Source organism: Rhamphochromis longiceps, linkage group LG18, assembly GCF_057381845.1.
Source record: "Rhamphochromis longiceps isolate RC_006_pf linkage group LG18, R_longiceps_female_GT1.1, whole genome shotgun sequence".
NCBI lineage: Eukaryota > Metazoa > Chordata > Actinopteri > Cichliformes > Cichlidae > Rhamphochromis > Rhamphochromis longiceps.
The window spans coordinates 30,799,989-30,820,299 of record NC_140574.1 but is presented as its reverse complement, the minus strand read 5'-3'; the positions used below and the strand labels follow the sequence as shown (position 1 = coordinate 30,820,299).

The 20,311-nt window shown below is 41.2% G+C and overlaps 1 protein-coding gene across 1 annotated transcript; it reads left to right on the top strand.

Moving 5' to 3' along the window:
* Window positions 1-168: 168 nt before the first annotated feature.
* urod (uroporphyrinogen decarboxylase) lies at window positions 169-12,334 on the top strand. The gene is made up of 10 exons (XM_085389454.1): window positions 169-348; window positions 1,638-1,750; window positions 2,002-2,081; window positions 2,257-2,319; window positions 7,866-8,063; window positions 8,139-8,300; window positions 9,490-9,624; window positions 10,067-10,167; window positions 10,477-10,543; window positions 12,071-12,334. Exons 1-10 carry the CDS (start codon window positions 323-325, stop codon window positions 12,233-12,235), a joined length of 1,110 nt encoding a protein of 369 aa, XP_085245580.1. The 5' UTR covers window positions 169-322; the 3' UTR covers window positions 12,236-12,334.
* The last annotated feature ends 7,977 nt before the right edge of the window (window positions 12,335-20,311 follow it).

Here is a 20,311-nt window from a genome sequence, read left to right as displayed (position 1 = left end):
ACAAAGATGAAAAGAAGGAGAATTACTACTACTACTAATGATGATAATAATGATGATGATACAAACTGTACTGAAGTTTAAGGGAACAAAATGTAGATAACGACTAAATATGGAAAAAGACTATTATTTTGAAGCGTCATCTCGTTTCCTGCTATGGTCACGTGGTTTTTCAAGATGGCCGCGCCCACAGCGCTGTAGCAGCTGATTGTGTCCATGCGAGCGGGGTTTAAATGACAGTTGAGGAGCAGCAGGTTACAACTGACATCCCCGCAGAGAGACAGAGGAGTTTCTGAAAGGCTGTCCCATCCTCAGCACCGCCAACATGAGCAAGCAAGAAAATCTAATCCTGTGAGTACTTCCTTCTTTGTTTCTCGAAACAAACTGCCGCTTGTTACATTGTTACATTTAAGGTTAGCATTTTGGCTGTTTAGCCGTCTAAAAAGTGACCTTATGAAACCCCCCGTTGTCATTGTTATGAAACATTTCTTCCTATTATGGGTCAGTTATAGAAACACAGGCCTCATTCCTTAAAGCTACGTAATCCAATGCCAGAGCGAAGTCGCTTCCTCTTACAAAAAAACAAAAAAAAAACTCATTCAGAAATCCAGCAGTCTAATAATCTCTTGTTCATATTTAGAGATGAACTTATTTTGCAACATGAATTAGTGCTTTAAGCAAATTCTGTGGATCGTCTGATAAATTCGGCAGAGCTAATAATGTAAAAGTCTTATTAATCTTTTGGTTTGTTCTATTTAACTAGCTTCAACTCCGAGAAAGCCAGGCGTCATTACAAAACGTATGACGCCTTTTGTATGGCCTGCTTTAACAACGTGCTAACCTTATTTACAATCAATATTGTATGGATGTAATAATGGTGCTAAAGATACAGAGGGCTGTTAAAAAATAAAAAGAAAGTTTATCCAGGTCATTTTACTTTAAGTCAGTTTACTAAAAGTGAGTGATAGTGTCAGCTGAACACAAAAAAAACTCCTACGGTTCTGTCACTCTAATGGGAATAGTTTTTTTATTCTGACATTTTTACATATAGTGTGGAAGCTGAAGCATCTAAATGATCCCATACAGAATCCATGACAAACTCTGATAGTGTGTTTTTATAACCCACACGTTTAATTCTTAAGAGTCTAACAGCAGACTTGCATCTTTTAAAGTTAAGTGTAGCAAGCTAAACATAATTGGCTATCTGTGAAATGTTTTTGTGGTCCGTCTAACAGTTTCATGTCAGAGTCTGAATTAGATTAAGGTTGTGATACATTACTGATCCATCCTAAGCACTCCTGTATTTAACTGTCATTTCTCCTGCTGGGAGAAGATAAGAGAGCAGAGGACTGTTATCTCTCAGAATCACTCTTTTGGTGAATGCCCTTCAGCTGGATGCCCAGAGTGATTGCAGGGGAAAGGGAAGGGTGGGCCTTTACTTTTAGATAACTCAAGTTTGCGGCTGTATTGTAAAGAGGTTATGACACTATCAGCTAAGCTCCATTCCCTCAACTATGTAATATAAATTGAAATTGCCAGTGTGCTTTGGCCATGCCACAAATATCTTAAAATTCTGTCTAAATTTGTATTATTTTTATTTTTCGATTTTTCGATTCTAACATGAGGTGCTTTCTACCCAGCCCCAAAGACTTTCCTCAGCTAAAGAATGACACATTCCTGAGAGCGGCACGAGGAGAGGAAATCGAACATGTCCCAGTCTGGTGTATGAGACAGGCTGGCAGATATCTACCAGGTACAGGCTTCAGATCAGTTCTTTCGTCTCTTGTTTCTGACATGAATAGTAGCACTGTACTATCAAATGTGCTACACTGATTACCCTTAATATTCGTGATCATGTTTTCAGGTTTCATATTGTAGTATTTCACTTTCTGCATGACCATAAGCATGAGATTCACATCCCTGATAACCACTAACTCCCTGTTATTGAGTCTTAATGCTGATCTGTAGTGTTTTTTTGTTTTGTTTTTTTACTCTAATCTGCAGAGTTCCGTGAGTCCAGAGCAGGGAAGGACTTTTTTGAGACATGTCAGTCACCAGAGGCTTGCTGTGAGCTCACTCTGCAGGTACAGACCTGGATTCACAGGGGAGAGAAAAAAAAAATCTAATTTCACAGTGTTAACATCAAGTCAGCAACACCATTATGTGGTGTGAGATGATGGAGTGGTTGTTACACCACCCACAGGGTACCAACAAGAATAACTTATCCCAATTTTTTTTTCTCTCTCCCCCCCCCTCCAGCCTCTGAGACGTTTTCCCTTTGATGCTGCCATAATCTTCTCTGATATCCTAGTTGTCCCACAGGTAAGTCTGTTCAGACCAGGCTCAATTACTAGCATGTATAAAATGTTTACAGCTAGTCTTTTGCTATATTTTTGCCAGATGTACAGTAAAAGAGGTTTTCTGTAATCAGAAAAATATACATTTTGTGAGTAGAAAGTGTGTTTAGGGTTTTGACGTTTATTAATATTTAAATAACCTCTGACATACAGTACAACCAGTGTCTGCTATGTCTTCAGGAATGAGAAGAATTTTCATGTGTGGTAACAAATGGCTATGTATTGATGTAATACATGTATGTGATGTCCACATGTTTTAATTGTTAATTTAACAAATTACCATTAGTCAAGTATTAAGTATTAATTTTTCAGTTTGGTTCAAAACCCCCAACAATCAGATTACCCCCCTATGACCAGCACTTGGCGACAGTGGGAAAGAAAAACTCCCTTTTTAACAGAACAAAACTTCCAGCAGAACCAGGCTCAGACTGGTTGGGGGTGAGGGGAGGGTGACTGTACAAAAGACATTCTGTGGAAGAAATAGAGAAACTGTGTTCCTCCACAGTGGACGCAGTGTCTCAAAATGTTTTTGACAAAATAACTCTTTTGATGACACTATTAATTAATTAAATAACAAGATATATTTTTCATCTATTCAGGTGTCCTGAATCTGTTTTCCACTCATTCTCTGTACAGCTGTGACCCTCCCTGATCCTTCCTTTATACTCAAAGCCTTCTTCCTGTTAGCTGGGAGTTCTTCCTCCCCACGCTTGCTATTATTTTTTTCTTAGAACATCAGTTGATAGTTGGGTTACCCTCTTTAATATGTCTTACAATATAAAGAGCCTTTGGATGGCTTATGTTGTGAACAGAGATGGGCAGTAACGCGTTACTGTAATCTGATTACTTTTTTCAAGTAACGAGTAAAGTAAGGGATTACTATTGCAAAAACGGTAATTGGATTACCGTTACTTTCCCGTAGGAACGCTGCGTTACTGCGTTACTAAAACCGTGATTTTTTTTTTTTTTTTTTTTTTTTTTTTTGCAAGAATGTCTCATGACAGTGACGTAAGCGAGTGCAACGTGTGACAACAGCTGTCTGCAGATCAACAATGGATCATATATCGAGTGCGGGAGAGAGTATGAGCATCAGAGGCGGAGCCAGACATTTGAAACACCCGGGGCTTAGCCCTAAAGGGTAGTAAGCATGTGGGATTTTTTTTTTTTTTTTTTTTTTTTTTTTTTTTTTTTGGGGGGGGGGGGGTTAGAAATGACTGAAAGATTAATTGGCTCTGTTTTGAGTTTTGTTCAAAAAAGAATGACTTCATATAGGGAAATATATATATCACATGTGCAGGACACCTTAAACTAGTTTTTTTATTAAGCAGCAAGGCAGAACAAAGTCGGGGCTGTATCAAGACACGAGGACTAAACCCCGATTCAACCAGACCCAGAACTGATCCGGAATTAAAACAGGACTGCAACAGTTCAAAATCAGGACTACCGAGGACTTAACCAAGACAGAACCAGAATCAGAACTAGATGATAGTAGCACTAAAAATCATCATAGACCTGCACTACACTTGTTTTTTTTTTTTTTTAAATTCTACCAAAGTACACTATTTAGATTGAGAAAAGTTTATATAATTATTTAGCCTTGTTGTGCAAACAAGCCTGCATAACTTAATAAATATAGAATTTGAAAAATAGCAAACCTAAAAAGAAACACTAGGTACGAGATACATGAGGACCTATGATACGGTGATACTTTTGGTAAACAACCATTTGACTGACATGTGTGTCTCACCTGCTCTTGTTCCATCTCTGTTCTGTCCTCATTCTCCATCTCCCTCTCTGTTCCTCTCTCTCCCTCTTTGTGCTGATAATCATCAAATATACAGTTGAAACCAGATATTTATGTACTCTTCAGATTAGGGCTGAACGATTATGGAAAATAATCTAATTGCGATTTTTTTTTTTTTTTTTTTTTTTGCCCCAATATTGCGATTGCGATGCGATTATTTTTTAAGGTCTTTGTCTTCTGTATTATTAAACAAAGACAAGCAATACATCATATAGTATGGCCAATACTATATTACATTAATTTTAAACTGTTCTTTCCTGGAAGACAGACCTCTGTTATGATGACATGAGGTGATGCATGAATTGATGACTGACATTTTTATTTAACTTCTTCAATCACAACAGTATATTTGAACATACACAATAGTTTATTTTTAGCTTACAAACATCTGAGCATAAAGTGCTGACAAGGAACCCTGGTGTAAACATTAAAATGAAAGTCAGTACAATGTGCAGATTGCAGAAATATACATAAACAAAATCAGTGGCTTTACCACACTCAGTTTTTCGACATCTGTGAACTACTAGACAGTCATTCAATTAAAAAATAATATTAAATAAATAAAACTAATAAATAAAAAATACACACATCTTACTGATCTCTGCAGTCAGTAACATTACACATAAAGTGCAAACATAATAGCAATTGTATAAACACACACACAAACACGCCTTTAAAATTTAAAGGCGTGAAATTGGACGGTCTAGCCTTCTGAATCAGAAGGCTAGTTCTGATTAGCGTCACTGCTGTCTCGGTGGAGTTTAATAAACTCGGCCGTCTGCTTCTTGCTATCTAAAATATAACCAGACACTGGTGTAAATTCTCGACTGTCTCATACTTCTGTTTAATAAGTTTTCTGTTTGACGTTTAGTCAGCTGTGTGAAAACCAAGGAGGAACCCACCCGGGGGATTAATAAAGTTTTATTTTATCTAATCTAATAACTTTAATCTCAGCCAAACCGATTTACTCACGAACAAACAAAACACTGAAAAAAGCCCAACAATAACATTTTTAGGTTGTCTAAGTGACTTATATATTACGTTTAACCCGAGCAGCGAAACTCTGCGGTGATCTGAAAATGATGTGCCGGGAGTTGTGCCGTTCTCGGCCGCATCAGTAACCCTCGAGCTCCCGGCTAGCTGTCGAGCTGGTGGGTAGCAGACGCCTCTGAAAACGTCGAAGCACTTTTGCAAATATGGGATATCTTGATAAACCGAGCAGATATTTGATGTTTACACAACTACTTTCTCGCCTGAAAATATGTTAAAAGTTTATTTTGTGACCCAGAAAGATTAGTATGAGTAATTTTAAAACTTAGTAGCGGCCGCCATTGTTGGAAACTGGAGTTTGGCTGGGCCGCGCTATGAATTCTGGGATATGGTAGTAATTTGGACAGCCTTCGGCGCGTCGCTGTGACGTAATCGGTCTACAAATGCGGCCTCAGGAGGATGCAGCCCATGAATTTGGACATGTCCAGAGTATAATCGCAGCCTTTGCGGTTAGAAAATTGCACTTGATCATGTCGCGATATTATCGCAAATGCGATATATCGTTCAGCCCTACTTCAGATCAAAACACAAACACTTTTTTAATTGTAACATCAAATCAGACTAAATGTTTATTTTTTTAGATTGATAAATATAAAAAACATATTTGTTAACTTTAAGAGTAAAGAGAGAAACTGTCTGTATTTCTTAATTGCAAATGGCACCAAATTGTATTCAAACTGAGCCACACTTATGGAGCTCCATAGTTCTTTTCCTGGTGTTTTGGTTGACATCTCTTGATTTTCCCATGTCACAGAAACAGGCTCTGTGTTTTGCCTTATATGCATCCACAGCTGTGCCACCAATTTACTCACATGGACTCTACTAACCTATCAGAAGCTTCTTCAGCTCAGAATGGAATCGTCTGGAGTTTCTTATTAATTAACAAACTTAGTGTACATGTACTCCTAAATTTGATCAAAGTGATAAAAATAGACAGCTCTGTCTCTCTTTATTCTGACATTTAACTAATTCAAAAGATATTTCAATATTTATCTAAAACAAAAGTTTACTCTAAATTGATGTTGTACAGTAAAAATGTTTTATGTTTTCTCCCTAAAGTGTATGTAAATATCTGGTTACAAATGTGAATATCCTGCTGTGTACTGAAATCCCTCTTGTTTTGCATAGAAATATACTGAACAACATACAAAGCATAATATATAAAATAACATTTACCTGAGTTTTTTCTTTGAAAGAAGCCTCTAATGTCCATTCTTATATTTCAGTACATAACTGAAACCGATTTAGTCGGGGAGGGTAAGAACTGAAAATATGAAATAAACACACGTAAGATAAGACTCTATTTTAAAAAAAAAAAAAAAAAAAAAAAAAAAAAAGCATTTGTTCGGCTTTTCATTTTGCCATTTGTTGATTCACTTGAAGAGCGAGTAACGTAATATTGGTCAAGTGATCAGTTTCATATCAATCTTTCGTGATTCACCGTCATATTTACATTATTTGTACGGTACGAATGATTTGCTTTGGTACCTGGTCAAACTTAAGCTCTCCTTAGTATGGCTGGCTCCGTTTCTCCAACAGCGCACTCACAGGCGGCAGCTGCCCCGCCCCTTCGCTCAGTCGCTTAGTGCCTGAGCTCGGATCATACCAATATCAGGGGGGATTCACGCACAGTCGTAAATTCCCACAGTGTGCACTATGTGCTTCGAATATTGTGTGTACTTTTTGTTTTATACAGTTGTCAGCCAGGCATCTAACTATGAAAAAAATTACACTCCAAAAGACTCCGGGCTTCTGACAAAACAACCCGGGCTTAAGCCCAGTAAGCCACCCCCACGCTCCGCCCCTGATGAGCATGCAGCATTTAAAGCTTGGAAGTACTGACCTTACTTTGAGTTTGATTCCATAAAAAGTGACAAAAACATTAGCATCCGTTGTGCGTGGGAAGAAAACTTCTTTTTACTCCGAAAAAAAAACCCTAAACAAGCTCCGAGTGCGCAACGACGTAATGGGAAATTCACAGAGAAACTCGCGGATTCTTCCACTGACTGCTGCGCCACACCTGCACTAGAGCACACCTCCGCCTACCCCACTCCTGCTTTACAGGTGAAAATAGAGCAACAGGACTGCTAGTCTTTGATTTTATTTACTTTCTGCTGTGTTTTACTTGCATCTATTTGAAAGACTGAGTGTAAACACACAAAATATTTTATTTTATGTGCTGGAATGTGCAGAAAATAGGTTTAAATGTTAAACTAATTTCTTCAAGCCAGAGAATGGTGCATATAATTTAATTTTTGCTTGATGCATAAAGTTAAAAGATTAAAACTGATAAAACAAGTTAAAAAAAGACTTTTCCATTTGATTACATTTTGTATGATGGATTATGCAGAAAAAGTAGAATTGGGTTGACAGATCTATTGCTTTATCACCTATTCAGGTTGTAAATCATGTTTTTAAAAGTAACTATGTAACTAAGTAATTAATTACTTTTGAAAATAAGTAATCAGTAAAGTAACGGGATTACTCTTTTGGGGAAGTAATTAGTTACTGATTACTTTTTTTCAAGTAACTTGACCAACGCTGGTTGTGAACACATCATAAATAAAATGAGGCCTGTGATGGACTGGACACTGCATGACTGAAAGCAGATATATTAACTTGTTTGGTTTGTCTTTGTTTCTTCTTCCTCCCTCCAGGCCATGGGTATGGATGTCCAGATGGTTGCAGGTAAAGGTCCAACATTTCCAGAGCCTCTGAAGGAGCCAGAGGACCTGCAGCGGCTGCAGGTCAAAGTGGACACTGCCAAAGAACTGGGCTACGTCTTCAGAGCCATCACACTGACCCGACACAAAATTGAGGGCAAAGTGCCACTAATAGGATTCAGCGGGGCTCCGGTTAGGCGCGCACATGTTTAAACATTTATAGAAAATAATGCTTCCATATTCTAACAGCTCTCTGTTCATCCACAGTGGACGCTCATGTCCTACATGATAGAAGGTGGAGGCTCCAACACTCACTCTAAGGCAAAGCGCTGGCTGTATCAGCACCCCGAAGCCAGCCACATGCTGCTGAAGATGCTGACAGATGTGATCGTGGAGTATCTGCTAGGACAAGTGGCAGCTGGAGCTCAGGTCAGACTTCCTTGCTTTCTGTGTCTAAACAGACTTCCTCCATTATGATGTCACTATATATAAATCTTTTTATCTTTAGCTTATTTTAGTTTCCCTTGAAAAAAAGAAAAGATGTAATAAATAAATAAAAAAAATTCACAGGACAGAGTCAGTGTAAGTCATATATGTTTGAGTCAAGGACATAAATAAATGCTGACAATCTCTACGTCAGTGCAAAATACAGCTGAGGCAGCACAAATTATTCCAGTAAGTTTACCCAATCCTGCAATTTTCAGTATTTGTACAGAACATAAACAATGGTGTGGGTGTGTGGTCCTCTCTCCCCATGCTCCCTTATTTCCTCTTTCCCGTCACCTAGCCGATCGATCGTAGCAGATGGCTGCCTCTCCCCGGTGCCTTCGTTCTGCAAGAGGTTTCTTCCCGTTAAAAGGGAGTTCTTCCTCTCCACTGTCAACAAGTATTGGTCATAGCAGATCATATGATGGTTAATATTGCACAATCTTTGTCTTAAAATACCTTGACGGGATTTTTTTTTTTTCTTGAGAACCGGTGCTGCATGAATAAAACCGGACTGAACTGACGTAACAGCACCATCTTTTAACTGTCTCATTAATCAGTATGTGTCAGCGTAATGCAGACTTGAACAAATGTGTCCAATCTGAGACAGCGACAGAGCTCCGGGTCTGTGTGCTTGCTTGAACGAAGTGCTTTTTTTTTTTTTTTCTTACAAAAGAAGAGAAAGTACTGAAGAAGTGTGACAAGTCTATGAATGTAGCAACAAAGTCAGTTAACTGGCAACAGTGACGTAAATTGAAGTGTTGTCATCACTGCTGTGAGTGGGAGGGATGTCAGTCAGACACGCTGAGACAGAAAATGTTTCCAAGTTAAAAAAGAAAAGTGGTCAGCACGGTCGCCTTTCAGGTTTCAGGTATTTTAATTCATATATTCTACATAATACAGCAGAAAAATACTCAAGTTGAAGGGATTTGAAGTTGTAAGTGAAATGTTAACACAAAGACAGCCCTTTTAAAGTGTTATATTTCCTTTTTTCTTTGTTTTTTATTTTATTTTTTTTAACCCCACTGCTGGGCGCCGCACCTGTGAAATCCCAGTGTTTATAACAGTGACGTCTTGGGTCACTCTCAAAGTGTCACTGTCACCATTCACACAATTCTTGTGTGTTTTTCAGGCACTGCAGGTGTTTGAGTCCCACGCCGGCATTCTGGGACCTGCGGAGTTTAAAGAGTTCTCGCTGCCTTACCTCCGAGACATCGCTCGCCGCGTCAAAGATAAACTGAAGGAGGCAGGACAGGATGTCCCCATGGTGAGAGGGACACCTAACAGATTCACACACAGACATTTGTCCCTCAGTGTATAATCAGAAACACATTTCCTCCATCCACACATGCGTAACACACGTGGACTTCTACACTTACACATCAGCATGAATGCACTGCAAAGAGAGTCACCTGACATGCATATCAGATGCTAAGCTTCAAACAACTAGTAGTAAAAAAATGATGTTCATTGTTTTGTTTGTTGGGTCATTAGTAGCTGCTATATTTGTGTCAGCACTCGGCTCTATTCTTATTAGCACTGTGTTGCCTCCCTGGAGGGATCATTAAGGATTCATGCAGTGTAAGGAGAACCACTGTTCTGTTGGATCTACCTGCAGGTGGCAGCATTTCACCAACAATGGTTCCTGAAGAAGTTGATTTGAAAATCTGTTGGTGTGTGTGTGTGTGTGTGTGTGTGTGTGTTTTTAGATTGTATTTGCAAAGGATGCTCACTACGCCTTAGAGGAACTGTCTCAGTCTAATTATGAAGTGGTTGGCCTGGACTGGACCATTGACCCACTATCCGCACGGTAACACAAAACGCACACTGGTTTGTCTTTGCATGCAGCACCAGACTCTGTGTTTTAATTGTAAGATTTAAACCAGCCAAACATTTTTGAACGTGAGCCTGAATAGAGAAGTAGCATACAGTGAAAAGCCCACACAGAATCTACAAATACTTGAAGCAAATGTAGGCGGTCATAGCAGTGATGTTGGGCGTGATGTTGGCCATTGCTGACCTCTCTCTTGTTGCTGGGCTGATCTATTCATCAAATGCTTAAACCGCTGGTTGAAGGATTAACTCGTGTGTCCTCTGATGTGTATGTTTGTGAATTCAGGGAACGCACAGGAGGGAAGGTCAGCCTGCAAGGAAACATGGACCCCTGTGCTCTGTATGCTCCAAAGGTAACTTCCAATTTCACTGTGCTTTAAACTGACACATAGAAATCTGAAACTCATACTTAGGTAATTCTCATAAAAGTGACTTTCATAGGTTTTCATATTTAAGAAAACTGCATTTTGACCTTTGATTTTTGCCATTTGCTGTTAATGACTTTAACCTGCTAATCTGGAAAGATTTTGTCTTTGAAGTTTTCCATCTTTTGTGTTTTTTAAATGATACAACTTTAGTCTGACCCCAGACTGACATCCCCGGGTTGTTGGCTGTGGTGCTATCCACGTCAGCTGCTGTGGTCACAGAAACATCAGACTGCTTTGGCAATTGGATTATTGTCATCCCTGCAAACATCTGATCTTTCTGCTCAGTGTGGTGCACAAGATGACACCAAACAGCACAATGAAGACTTTTCTAATAATCAGTCACCATCTGCGGTGGTGATTAAAGAAAATAATCAGCTTGAAATATCCCTGTTAATTTAGCAGATCATCGTTGAATGTGTGATTTAAGAGCTTTTAATCACTATGTATGTATGTATGTATGGATGGATGGATGGATGGATGGATGGATGGATGGATGGATGGATGGATGGTTTCATTGAAGTCTATGGGTAACAACACAAACCTGTAATCTGCGGTGATAATCATAGGAACAAATTTTAATTGACTTATTTATACTTTGTTAAATAAGCACAAACTCCAAATGTATCAACATTATAGCTGCTAATTTTTTAATGTTTGTTTGAACAAACTGAAAAAAAGCCAAATTAATTGCAACCCTGAAAAGTCCAGACTCCTGCACCCTGTATCGTTACACCTGCCAAACATTTAAATGGTTATCTTCTGTTTTTTTCCCCTCTAAACTGTAAATAAGGAGGCTCAAACTTTGTATTGTTGGCCACATAGAGCCCACTTTGAGCTTGAGTGGGTCAGACCAGCCAAAGTCCCATTTCTGTCATTGTAGAGACGTTTGACTACACATTGACTCTGTCAGATATCCTAATATTAAAAAAAGAACAAGTCTATAAACACAGATGTTCTCTAAATGAACTTATAGGATATGATCGCTGGAAGAAAAGCTCTCCAGTCTCCTGGCAAAGCGATGACCTGAAACGTCTTTCTCTTGATTGTGGTGGCCACAGACAATCTGCTGAGATTAGCTTGCACTCCTTGTCCTGATTCCCTCATTATCATTCAGTGAGCATGTTCCCTCACATTTGCGCTAATTTCATCTAAAATGACACTGCACCACCTCTCTCACACACTCTGCCTCTCACACGGCTTCACCCTTCAGCTCACCTGTGCACTGTGATCTGGCGTATGTGTCACGTCGTGTCGCTGATGGCGAGCACAAACAGTTTTGCCTTCATTGTAGGAGATGATGTCTGCATTTAACTTCGGCCACCTGCTGTTGCCGTTGAGCGTCCTAGTTAAAATCAGTTTTACTGCGTGAGAATGCGTTTTGCCGAAAGAGCGTTATGTTGGATCGTTTCTTTGTGACGGTGACTGACGTGAACCTGCTCTCTTTCTCTTCAGGAGCGCATTTCAGACATCGTGAAGAAGATGTTGGAGGGTTTCGGCACAAGGGGCTACATCGCCAACCTCGGCCACGGCGTTTACCCCGACATGAAGCCGGAGAACATAGGTGCCTTCGTCGAAGCTGTGCACCAGCACTCCAAACAGATGATCAAACAGATATGAAGATAAATGTCTTGTATGAAGAACCAAACCTGGCCTTATGATGGTGATGCAAGAAAAATGTATAATGAGGCATTATTTTATTAAAAGCTCTAAACAGTAGTAGATGTGTCCATTTGAATATAAACAGGAAATCCTAAAACAAATGACTTATTTTTCAACACATGAAACACAGAGAATGCTTTTCCTGTTATTTTCAGAAGGAGGCTGATTTTCAACAAAGGAGGAGAAAAAATAACGTGAGGATATTAATTTAAGATGGAAAACATCCAGATCAGCATGTACTGTACATTCTCATCTGCCACAGCTCTCCACAACAAACATTTTCATTTTTTTTTGTTATTATTTTGAAGACCAGATTTTCTCTTCAGCAGTAATGTTTTTTTGAGCAGGACTGGATTATGTGTTTGGACTGAAAAGGACTGAATGAGATTGTGTTTGTATTAATATTAGATCTAAAAGGTCTAAAGAGCTTTGACTAGTGGTGTGTACTATGAAGCGTTTTGATGTTTTTATTCTCTAAATCCAATCACAATCCTGTAAAATATCCCTGTGGCACTTTCAAAAAAAGGAGACACATTTCTGCATCTGTAAACATCTTTAGTCCAAGCAGAGCTCTTCATCAGTACAAGGAGTTTCATTCTCAAAGGCTGCCAAAGTAAAAAAAAAAACAACAAAAACATAAAAGATCCAAACTGCTGTAAAAACAAAAACGGGTGATTTGGCAGAGAGTTTCATCAAGGGACACTCTGCTGCAGTTATAAAATCAATTTTTAAAGGAAAAATGTCAGCACCCGGCAGTTGATCATTCCTCCATCTAACATCTTAACTGTGAACAAATCTCCTGCTGGATCTCAGCAGGAAGAGTTTTATTTTTACTCCTGCTGATAGAAGATCTTTTAACAAATGCGCGCTGTACACGAAGACGCTGCTTTGCTCTGATTTTCACCCTAAATCTGAATTTTGTGTAGAAAATCTGGTTTATTAGGAGAAGCTCTCTTTTTCCTCCCATTCATCATTAGATAAAGATTTAATCTGAATTTATATTCTATTATGTTTTTAGATTTCCGTTACATGAGAAATATCCAACCCATAGCCACTCAGCCTGTCTTTGACAACCACTACATGCCCGTCTCAAGATGAATTGTACTTACTTTGATGAGCCCTTAAAAACGGTACTCCTGACCAAATGAATATAAATATGTTTTGCACATATTTATACAAGGAAAATCTCTGGCTCTCACAGACCTGTAACGTCTTCTGTAAGAAGCTTTTGTGTTGAGGGCTTTCTCTTGCACTGGCAGGATGTTGTTACAGTTTTTCTAGAGAATGTAGCACCAGTAAAGTCAAGTCTAGGTACAGTGGGGCAAAAAGGTATTTAGTCAGCCACCGATTGTGCAAGTTCCCCCACCTAAAATGATGACAGAGGTCAGTAATTTGCACCAGAGGTACACTTCAACTGTGAGAGACAGAATGTGAAAAAAAAAAATCCATGAATTCACATGGTAGGATTTGTAAAGAATTTATTCGTAAATCAGGGTGGAAAATAAGTATTTGGTCACCTCAAACAAGGAAAATCTCTGGCTCTCACAGACCTGTAACGTCTTCTGTAAGAAGCTTTTCTGTCCCCCACTCGTTACCTGTATGAATGGCACCTGTTTGAACTCATCATCTGTATAAAAGACACCTGTCCACAGCCTCAAACAGTCAGACTCCAAACTCCGCCATGGCCAAGACCAAAGAGCTTTCGAAGGACACCAGGAAAAGTATTGTAGACCTGCACCAGACTGGGAAGAGTGAATCTACAATAGGCAAGCAGCTTGGTGTGAAAAAATCAACTGTGGGAGCAATCATCAGAAAATGGAAGACATACAAGACCACTGATAATCTCCCTCGATCTGGGGCTCCACGCAAGATCTCATCCCGTGGGGTCAAAATGATCATGAGAACGGTGAGCAAAGATCCCAGAACCACACGGGGGGACCTGGTGAATGACCTGCAGAGAGCTGGGACCAAAGTAACAAAGGTCACCATCAGTAACACACTACAACGGCAGGGAATCAAATCCCGCAGTGCCAGACGTGTTCCGCTGCTGAAGCCAGTGCATGTCCAGGCCCGTCTGAAGTTTGCCAGAGAGCACATGGATGATACAGCAGAGGATTGGGAGAATGTCATGTGGTCAGATGAAACCAAAGTAGAACTTTTTGGTATAAACTCAACTCGTCGTGTTTGGAGGAAGAAGAATACTGAGTTGCTTCCCAAGAACACCATACCTACTGTGAAGCATGGGGATGGAAACATCATGCTATGGGGCTGTTTTTCTGCCAAGGGGACAGGACGACTGATCCGTGTTAAGGACAGAATGAATGGGGCCATGTATCGTGAGATTTTGAGCCAAAACCTCCTTCCATCAGAATCAGAATCAGAATCAGAATCAGAATACTTTATTGATCCCTGGGGGAAATTATTTTTTGTTACAGTGCTCCATTTTAAACCAACATTAAGACAAGACAGACAATATGCTAACTAAGAATAGTACAATATATACATATATATACATACATACATACATACATAAGTCACTTATAAATAAATATTTGGAAAAGAAACATGTGTAGTTGTAGCAGCAAACAGTGTGTTAAGTGGATGCGTTGTACAGGGAGATGGCCACAGGCAGGAATGATTTCCTGTGTCGTTCAGTGGTGCTTTTCGGTAATCTCAGTCTCTCACTGAACGAGCTCCTGTGACTGACCAACATGTCATGGAGTGGGTGGGAGGTGTTATCCAACATTGTCTTTATCTTGGACAGCATCCGCCTCTCCGACACCACCTTGAGGGAGTCCAGCTCCATCCCCACAACATTGCTGGCCTTACGGATCAGTTTATTAAGTCTGTTGGCATCTGCGACCCTCAGCCTGCTCCCCCAGCATGCAACAGCATAGAGGATCGCACTGGCCACCACAGACTCATAGAAAATCCTCAGCATTTTCTGGCAGATGTTGAAGGACCTCAGTCGCCTCAAAAAATAGAGACGACTCTGGCCCTTCCTGTAAAGTGCTGTGGTGTTTTTAGCCCAGTCCAGTTTATTGTCAATGTGTACTCCAAGGTATTTATAGTCCTCCACAATGTCAACACTGACCCCCTGGATTGAAACAGGGGTCAAGTGTTTCCTGGTCTTCCTGAAGTCCACGATCAGTTCCTTAGTCTTTGCCACGTTGAGCTGCAGATGATTCTGCTCACACCACGTGACAAAGGAGTCGACCACAGCCCGGTACTCTGTCTCATCATCCCTGCTGATGCATCCAACCACCGCAGAGTCATCAGAAAACTTCTGAAGATGGCAGGTCTCTGTGCAGTGGCTGAAGTCTGTGGTGTAGAGGGTGAAGAGGAAGGGGGAGAGGACAGTCCCCTGTGGTGCCCCTGTGTTGCTAATCACCTTGTCAGACACACACTGTGGGAGACGTACATATTGTGGTCTTCCTGTCAGGTAATCAACAATCCAGGACACCAGAGAAGCATCCACCTGCATCGCTGCTAACTTATCACCCAGGAGGGTCGGCCTGATGGTGTTGAAAGCACTGGAAAAGTCAAAAAACATGACCCTCACAGTGCTCGCCGGCTGGTCCAGATGGGTGTAGACACGATTGAGCAGGTAGATGATGGCGTCCTCTGTTCCGAGACGAGGCTGATAAGCGAACTGAAGGGGATCCAGATGTGGTCTTACTATGGGTCGCAGCTGGTCCAGGATGAGCCTTTCCAGGGTCTTCATGATGTGGGAGGTCAGTGCCACGGGCCTGTAATCCTGGGGGCCACTGGGACGAGGCGTCTTTGGTACAGGGACGAGGCATGATGTCTTCCACATCACCGGGACCCTCTGCAGACTCAGACTCAGCATAAACAGTTTATGAAAGACTCCACACAGCTGGGGGGCACAGGTCTTGAGGACAAGGGGACTCACTCCGTCTGGTCCAGCAGACTTGCCTGAGTGAAGTCTCCTCATTTGCATCTCAACCTGGTATTGAGTGAAGGTGATGGGTGGGGGAGGGGTGTCAGGAATCTCACAGGAGGCAACATGTGAAGAGAGAGGCTGGCACAGTGGTGTGGCTCTGGATTCCAGGCTGACTGCAGGTGAGGTTGTGGGGGTGGGAGCAGACACTGTGGTGTCGAATCTATTGAAAAACAGATTCAACTCGTCGGCTCTATTCTCACCTCCCTCAGCTCCCCTGCTGTTGGTTGGCCTGAATCCAGTGATGGTCTTCATGCCCCTCCACACCTCTCTCATGCTGTTCTGCTGGAGTTTCCACTCCAGCTTCCTCCTGTAATTGTCCTTAGCCTCTCTGATCTTGTCCTTTAGTAACACCTGGACCTTCCTCACCTCCTCTTTGTTGCCCCCTCTGAAAGCCCTCTTCTTGTTGTTGAGGAGGGCTTTGATGTCCTTAGTCACCCACGGCTTGTTATTTGGGTAACAATGAACAGTCTGAGCTGGAACAATGGAGTCGGTGCAGAAAGTTATGTAGCCTGTGATACACTCAGTAAGCCCATTGATGTCCTCGGCGTGAGGCTCACAGAGTGTTTCCCAGTCGGTCACCTCGAAACAGCCCTGTAGTTCCGCTATTGCCTCCTCTGACCACCTCCTAACAGTCCTGGTGGTCACAGGTTCCCTCCTCACAATTGGCACATAGCGGGGGGTGAGGTGAATCAGGTTATGATCTGACCTACCAAGTGGGGGGAGGGAGGAGGAGCTGTATGCATCCTTGACGTTAGCATACAGTAAGTCTAAAGTTTTCTCTCCCCTGGTGGGACAGTCCACATATTGTTTGAATGTTGGTAGTGTATTGTCCAGTGATACATGGTTGAAGTCACCCGAGATCACAATAAAGGCACTCGGGTGCTGAGTCTGTAGCCGAGCTATGGCAGAGTGGATAGTGTCACATGCAGCTGTGGGGTTAGCAGAGGGGGGAACATAAACAGCCACCAAGATGACGTGAGAGAATTCCCTGGGTAAATAATACGGCCTGAGTCCAACAGCACACAGTTCAGTGTCCGGGCAACAAATCCTTTCTTTGATTGTTATGTTGGCAGGGTTACACCACCGGTTGTTAACTAAAACAGCAAGCCCACCTCCTTTACGCTTACCGCTAGCGATGCTGTCCCTGTCCGCCCGAACAGTGTGGAAGCCTTCCACGGAAGCATTCTCATCGGGAATGACCTGGTGCAGCCATGATTCGGTGAAACACATCAGGCTACACTCTCGGTATTCCCTCTGACTCCGTACCAGTGCTGAGAGCTCGTCGATTTTAATTGCCAACGATCGCAATTAAAATCAGTGAGAACTTTGAAGATGAAACGAGGCTGGGTCTTCCAACATGACAATGATCCAAAACACACCGCCCGGGCAACAAAGGAGTGGCTCCGTAAGAAGCATTTGAAAGTCCTGGAGTGGCCTAGCCAGTCTCCAGACCTCAACCCCATAGAAAATCTGTGGCAGGAGTTGAAAGTCCGTGTTGCTCGGCGACAGCCCCAAAACATCACTGCTCTCGAGAAGATCTGCATGGAGGAATGGGCCAAAATACCAGCTACTGTGTGTGCAAACCTGGTAAAGACCTATAGTAAACGTTTGACCTGTGTTATTGCCAACAAAGGTTATGTTACAAAGTATTGAGTTGTATTTTTGTTATTGACCAAATACTTATTTTCCACCCTGATTTACGAATAAATTCTTTACAAATCCTACCATGTGGATTCATGGATTTTTTTTTTTTCACATTCTGTCTCTCACAGTTGAAGTGTACCTCTGGTGCAAATTACTGACCTCTGTCATCATTTTAAGTGGGGGAACTTGCACAATCGGTGGCTGGCTAAATACTTTTTTGCCCCACTGTATAGTCAGCTGATCATGGGTCAGCAACTCAAAGCTTTTATGCAAGAAGAGATGGTCATGACAGCCTGCTGAACTTCAAACTGAGGATCAGAATGGGGAAGAAAGATGACTGAATGTGGGATAGTTGATGCAGAATAGGCTGGTTTGTGGTTTTCTCTGTATTAGTGTAGGATCTTTACCTTACAATATAAACTGCCTCGGGGCAACTGCTGATGGGATTTGGCGCTATATAAATTGAACTGAACTGAATGATCTTAGAAAATACTGAAATATTTCATTTTCTGTGTAATGTACAGGGTGGGCCATTTATATGGATACACCGTAATAACATGGGAATGGTTGGTGATATTAAAGTCCTGTTTGTGGCACATTGGTATATGTGAGGGGGCAAACTCCTCAAGATGGGTGGTGACCATGGTGGCTATTTAGAAGTCGGCCATCTTGGATACAGCCTTTGTTTTTTCAATAGGAAGAGGGCCATGTGACACATCAAACTTATTGGTAATGTCACAAGAAAAACAATGGTGTGCTTGGTTTCAATGTAACTTTACTCTTTCATGAGTTATTTCCAAGTTTCTGACCACTCATAAAATGTGTTCATTGTGCTGCCCATTGTGTTGGATTGTCAATGCAACCCTCTTCTCCCACTCTTCACACACTGATAGCAACACCGCAGGAGAAATGCCAGCACAGGCATCCAGTATCCGTAGTTTCAGGTGCTGCACATCTCGTATCTTCACACCATAGACAATTGCCTTCAGATGAACCCAAAGATATAAGTCTAAGGAGGTCAGATCAGGAGACCTTGGGGGCCATTCAACTTGAGGGCCCACGACGACCAATCCACTTTCCAGGAAACTGTTCATCTAGGAATGCTCGGACCTGGCACCCTTAATGTGGTGGTGCACCATCTTGCTGGAAAAACTCAGGGAACGTGCCAGCTTCAGTGCATAAAGAGGGAAACACATCATCATGTAGCAATTTCAAATATCCAGTGGCCTTGAGGTTTCCATTGATGAAGAATGGACCCACTATCGTTGTACCCCATATACCACACCAAACCATCACTTTTGTTGTTCCAACAGTCGTGGAGGGATCCACCCAATGTGGGTTAGTGTCAGACCAATAGCGGTGGTTTTGTTTGTTAACTTCACCATTCACATAAAAGTTTGCCTCAGTATTGAACAAAATCTTCTGTGTGAACTGAGGGTCCTGTTCAGAGATGGGCAGTAACGCGTTACTTGTAACGCGTTACTGTAATCTGATTACTTTACTCGTTACTTGAAAAAAGTAAGGGATTACTATTGCAAAAACGGTAATTAGATTACAGTTACTTTCCCATAGGAACGCTGTGTTACTGCGTTACTAAAACCGTGATATTTTGCGAGAATGTCTCACGACAGTGACGTAAGCGAGTGCGCCGTTAGTGACAACAGCTGTGTGCAGATCAACAATGGATCACATATCGAGTGCGGGAGAGAGTATGAGCGTGCAGCGTTTAAAGCGTGGAAGTACTGACCTTACTTTGAGTTTGATTCCATAAAAAGTGACAAAAACATTAGCGTGCATCGTGCGTGGGAAGAAAACTTCTTTTTACAGCGAAAAAAACCCCCTAAACTTCCGAGCAAGCACCGAGTGCGCAACGACGTAATGGGAAACTCACAGAGAAACTCGCGGATTCTTCAACTGACCGCGGCACACCTGCATCAGGGTAAACCTCCGCCTACCGCAGTCCTGCTTTACAGGTGAAAATAGAGCAACAGGACCGCTGAGTCTTTGACTTTATTTATTTTCTGCTGTGTTTTACTTGCATCTATTTGAAAGAGTGAGTGTAAACACAAAAAATATTGTATTTTATGTGCTGGAATGTGCAGAAAATAGGTTTAAATGTTAAACTAATTTATTCAAGTCAGAGAATGTTGCATATAATTAAATTTTTGCTTGATGCATAAAGTTAAAAGATTAACACTAATAAAACAAGTTTTAAAAAGAGACTTTTCCATTTGATTACATTTTGTATGATGATTTATGCAGAAAAAGTAGAATTGGGCTGAAAGATCTATCGCTTTATCACCTCTTCAGGTTGTAAATCGTGTTTTTAAAAAGTAACTAAGTAACTAAGTAATTAATTACTTTTGAAAATAAGTAATCAGTAAAGTAACGGGATTACTTTTTGGGGGAAGTAATCAGTAATTAGT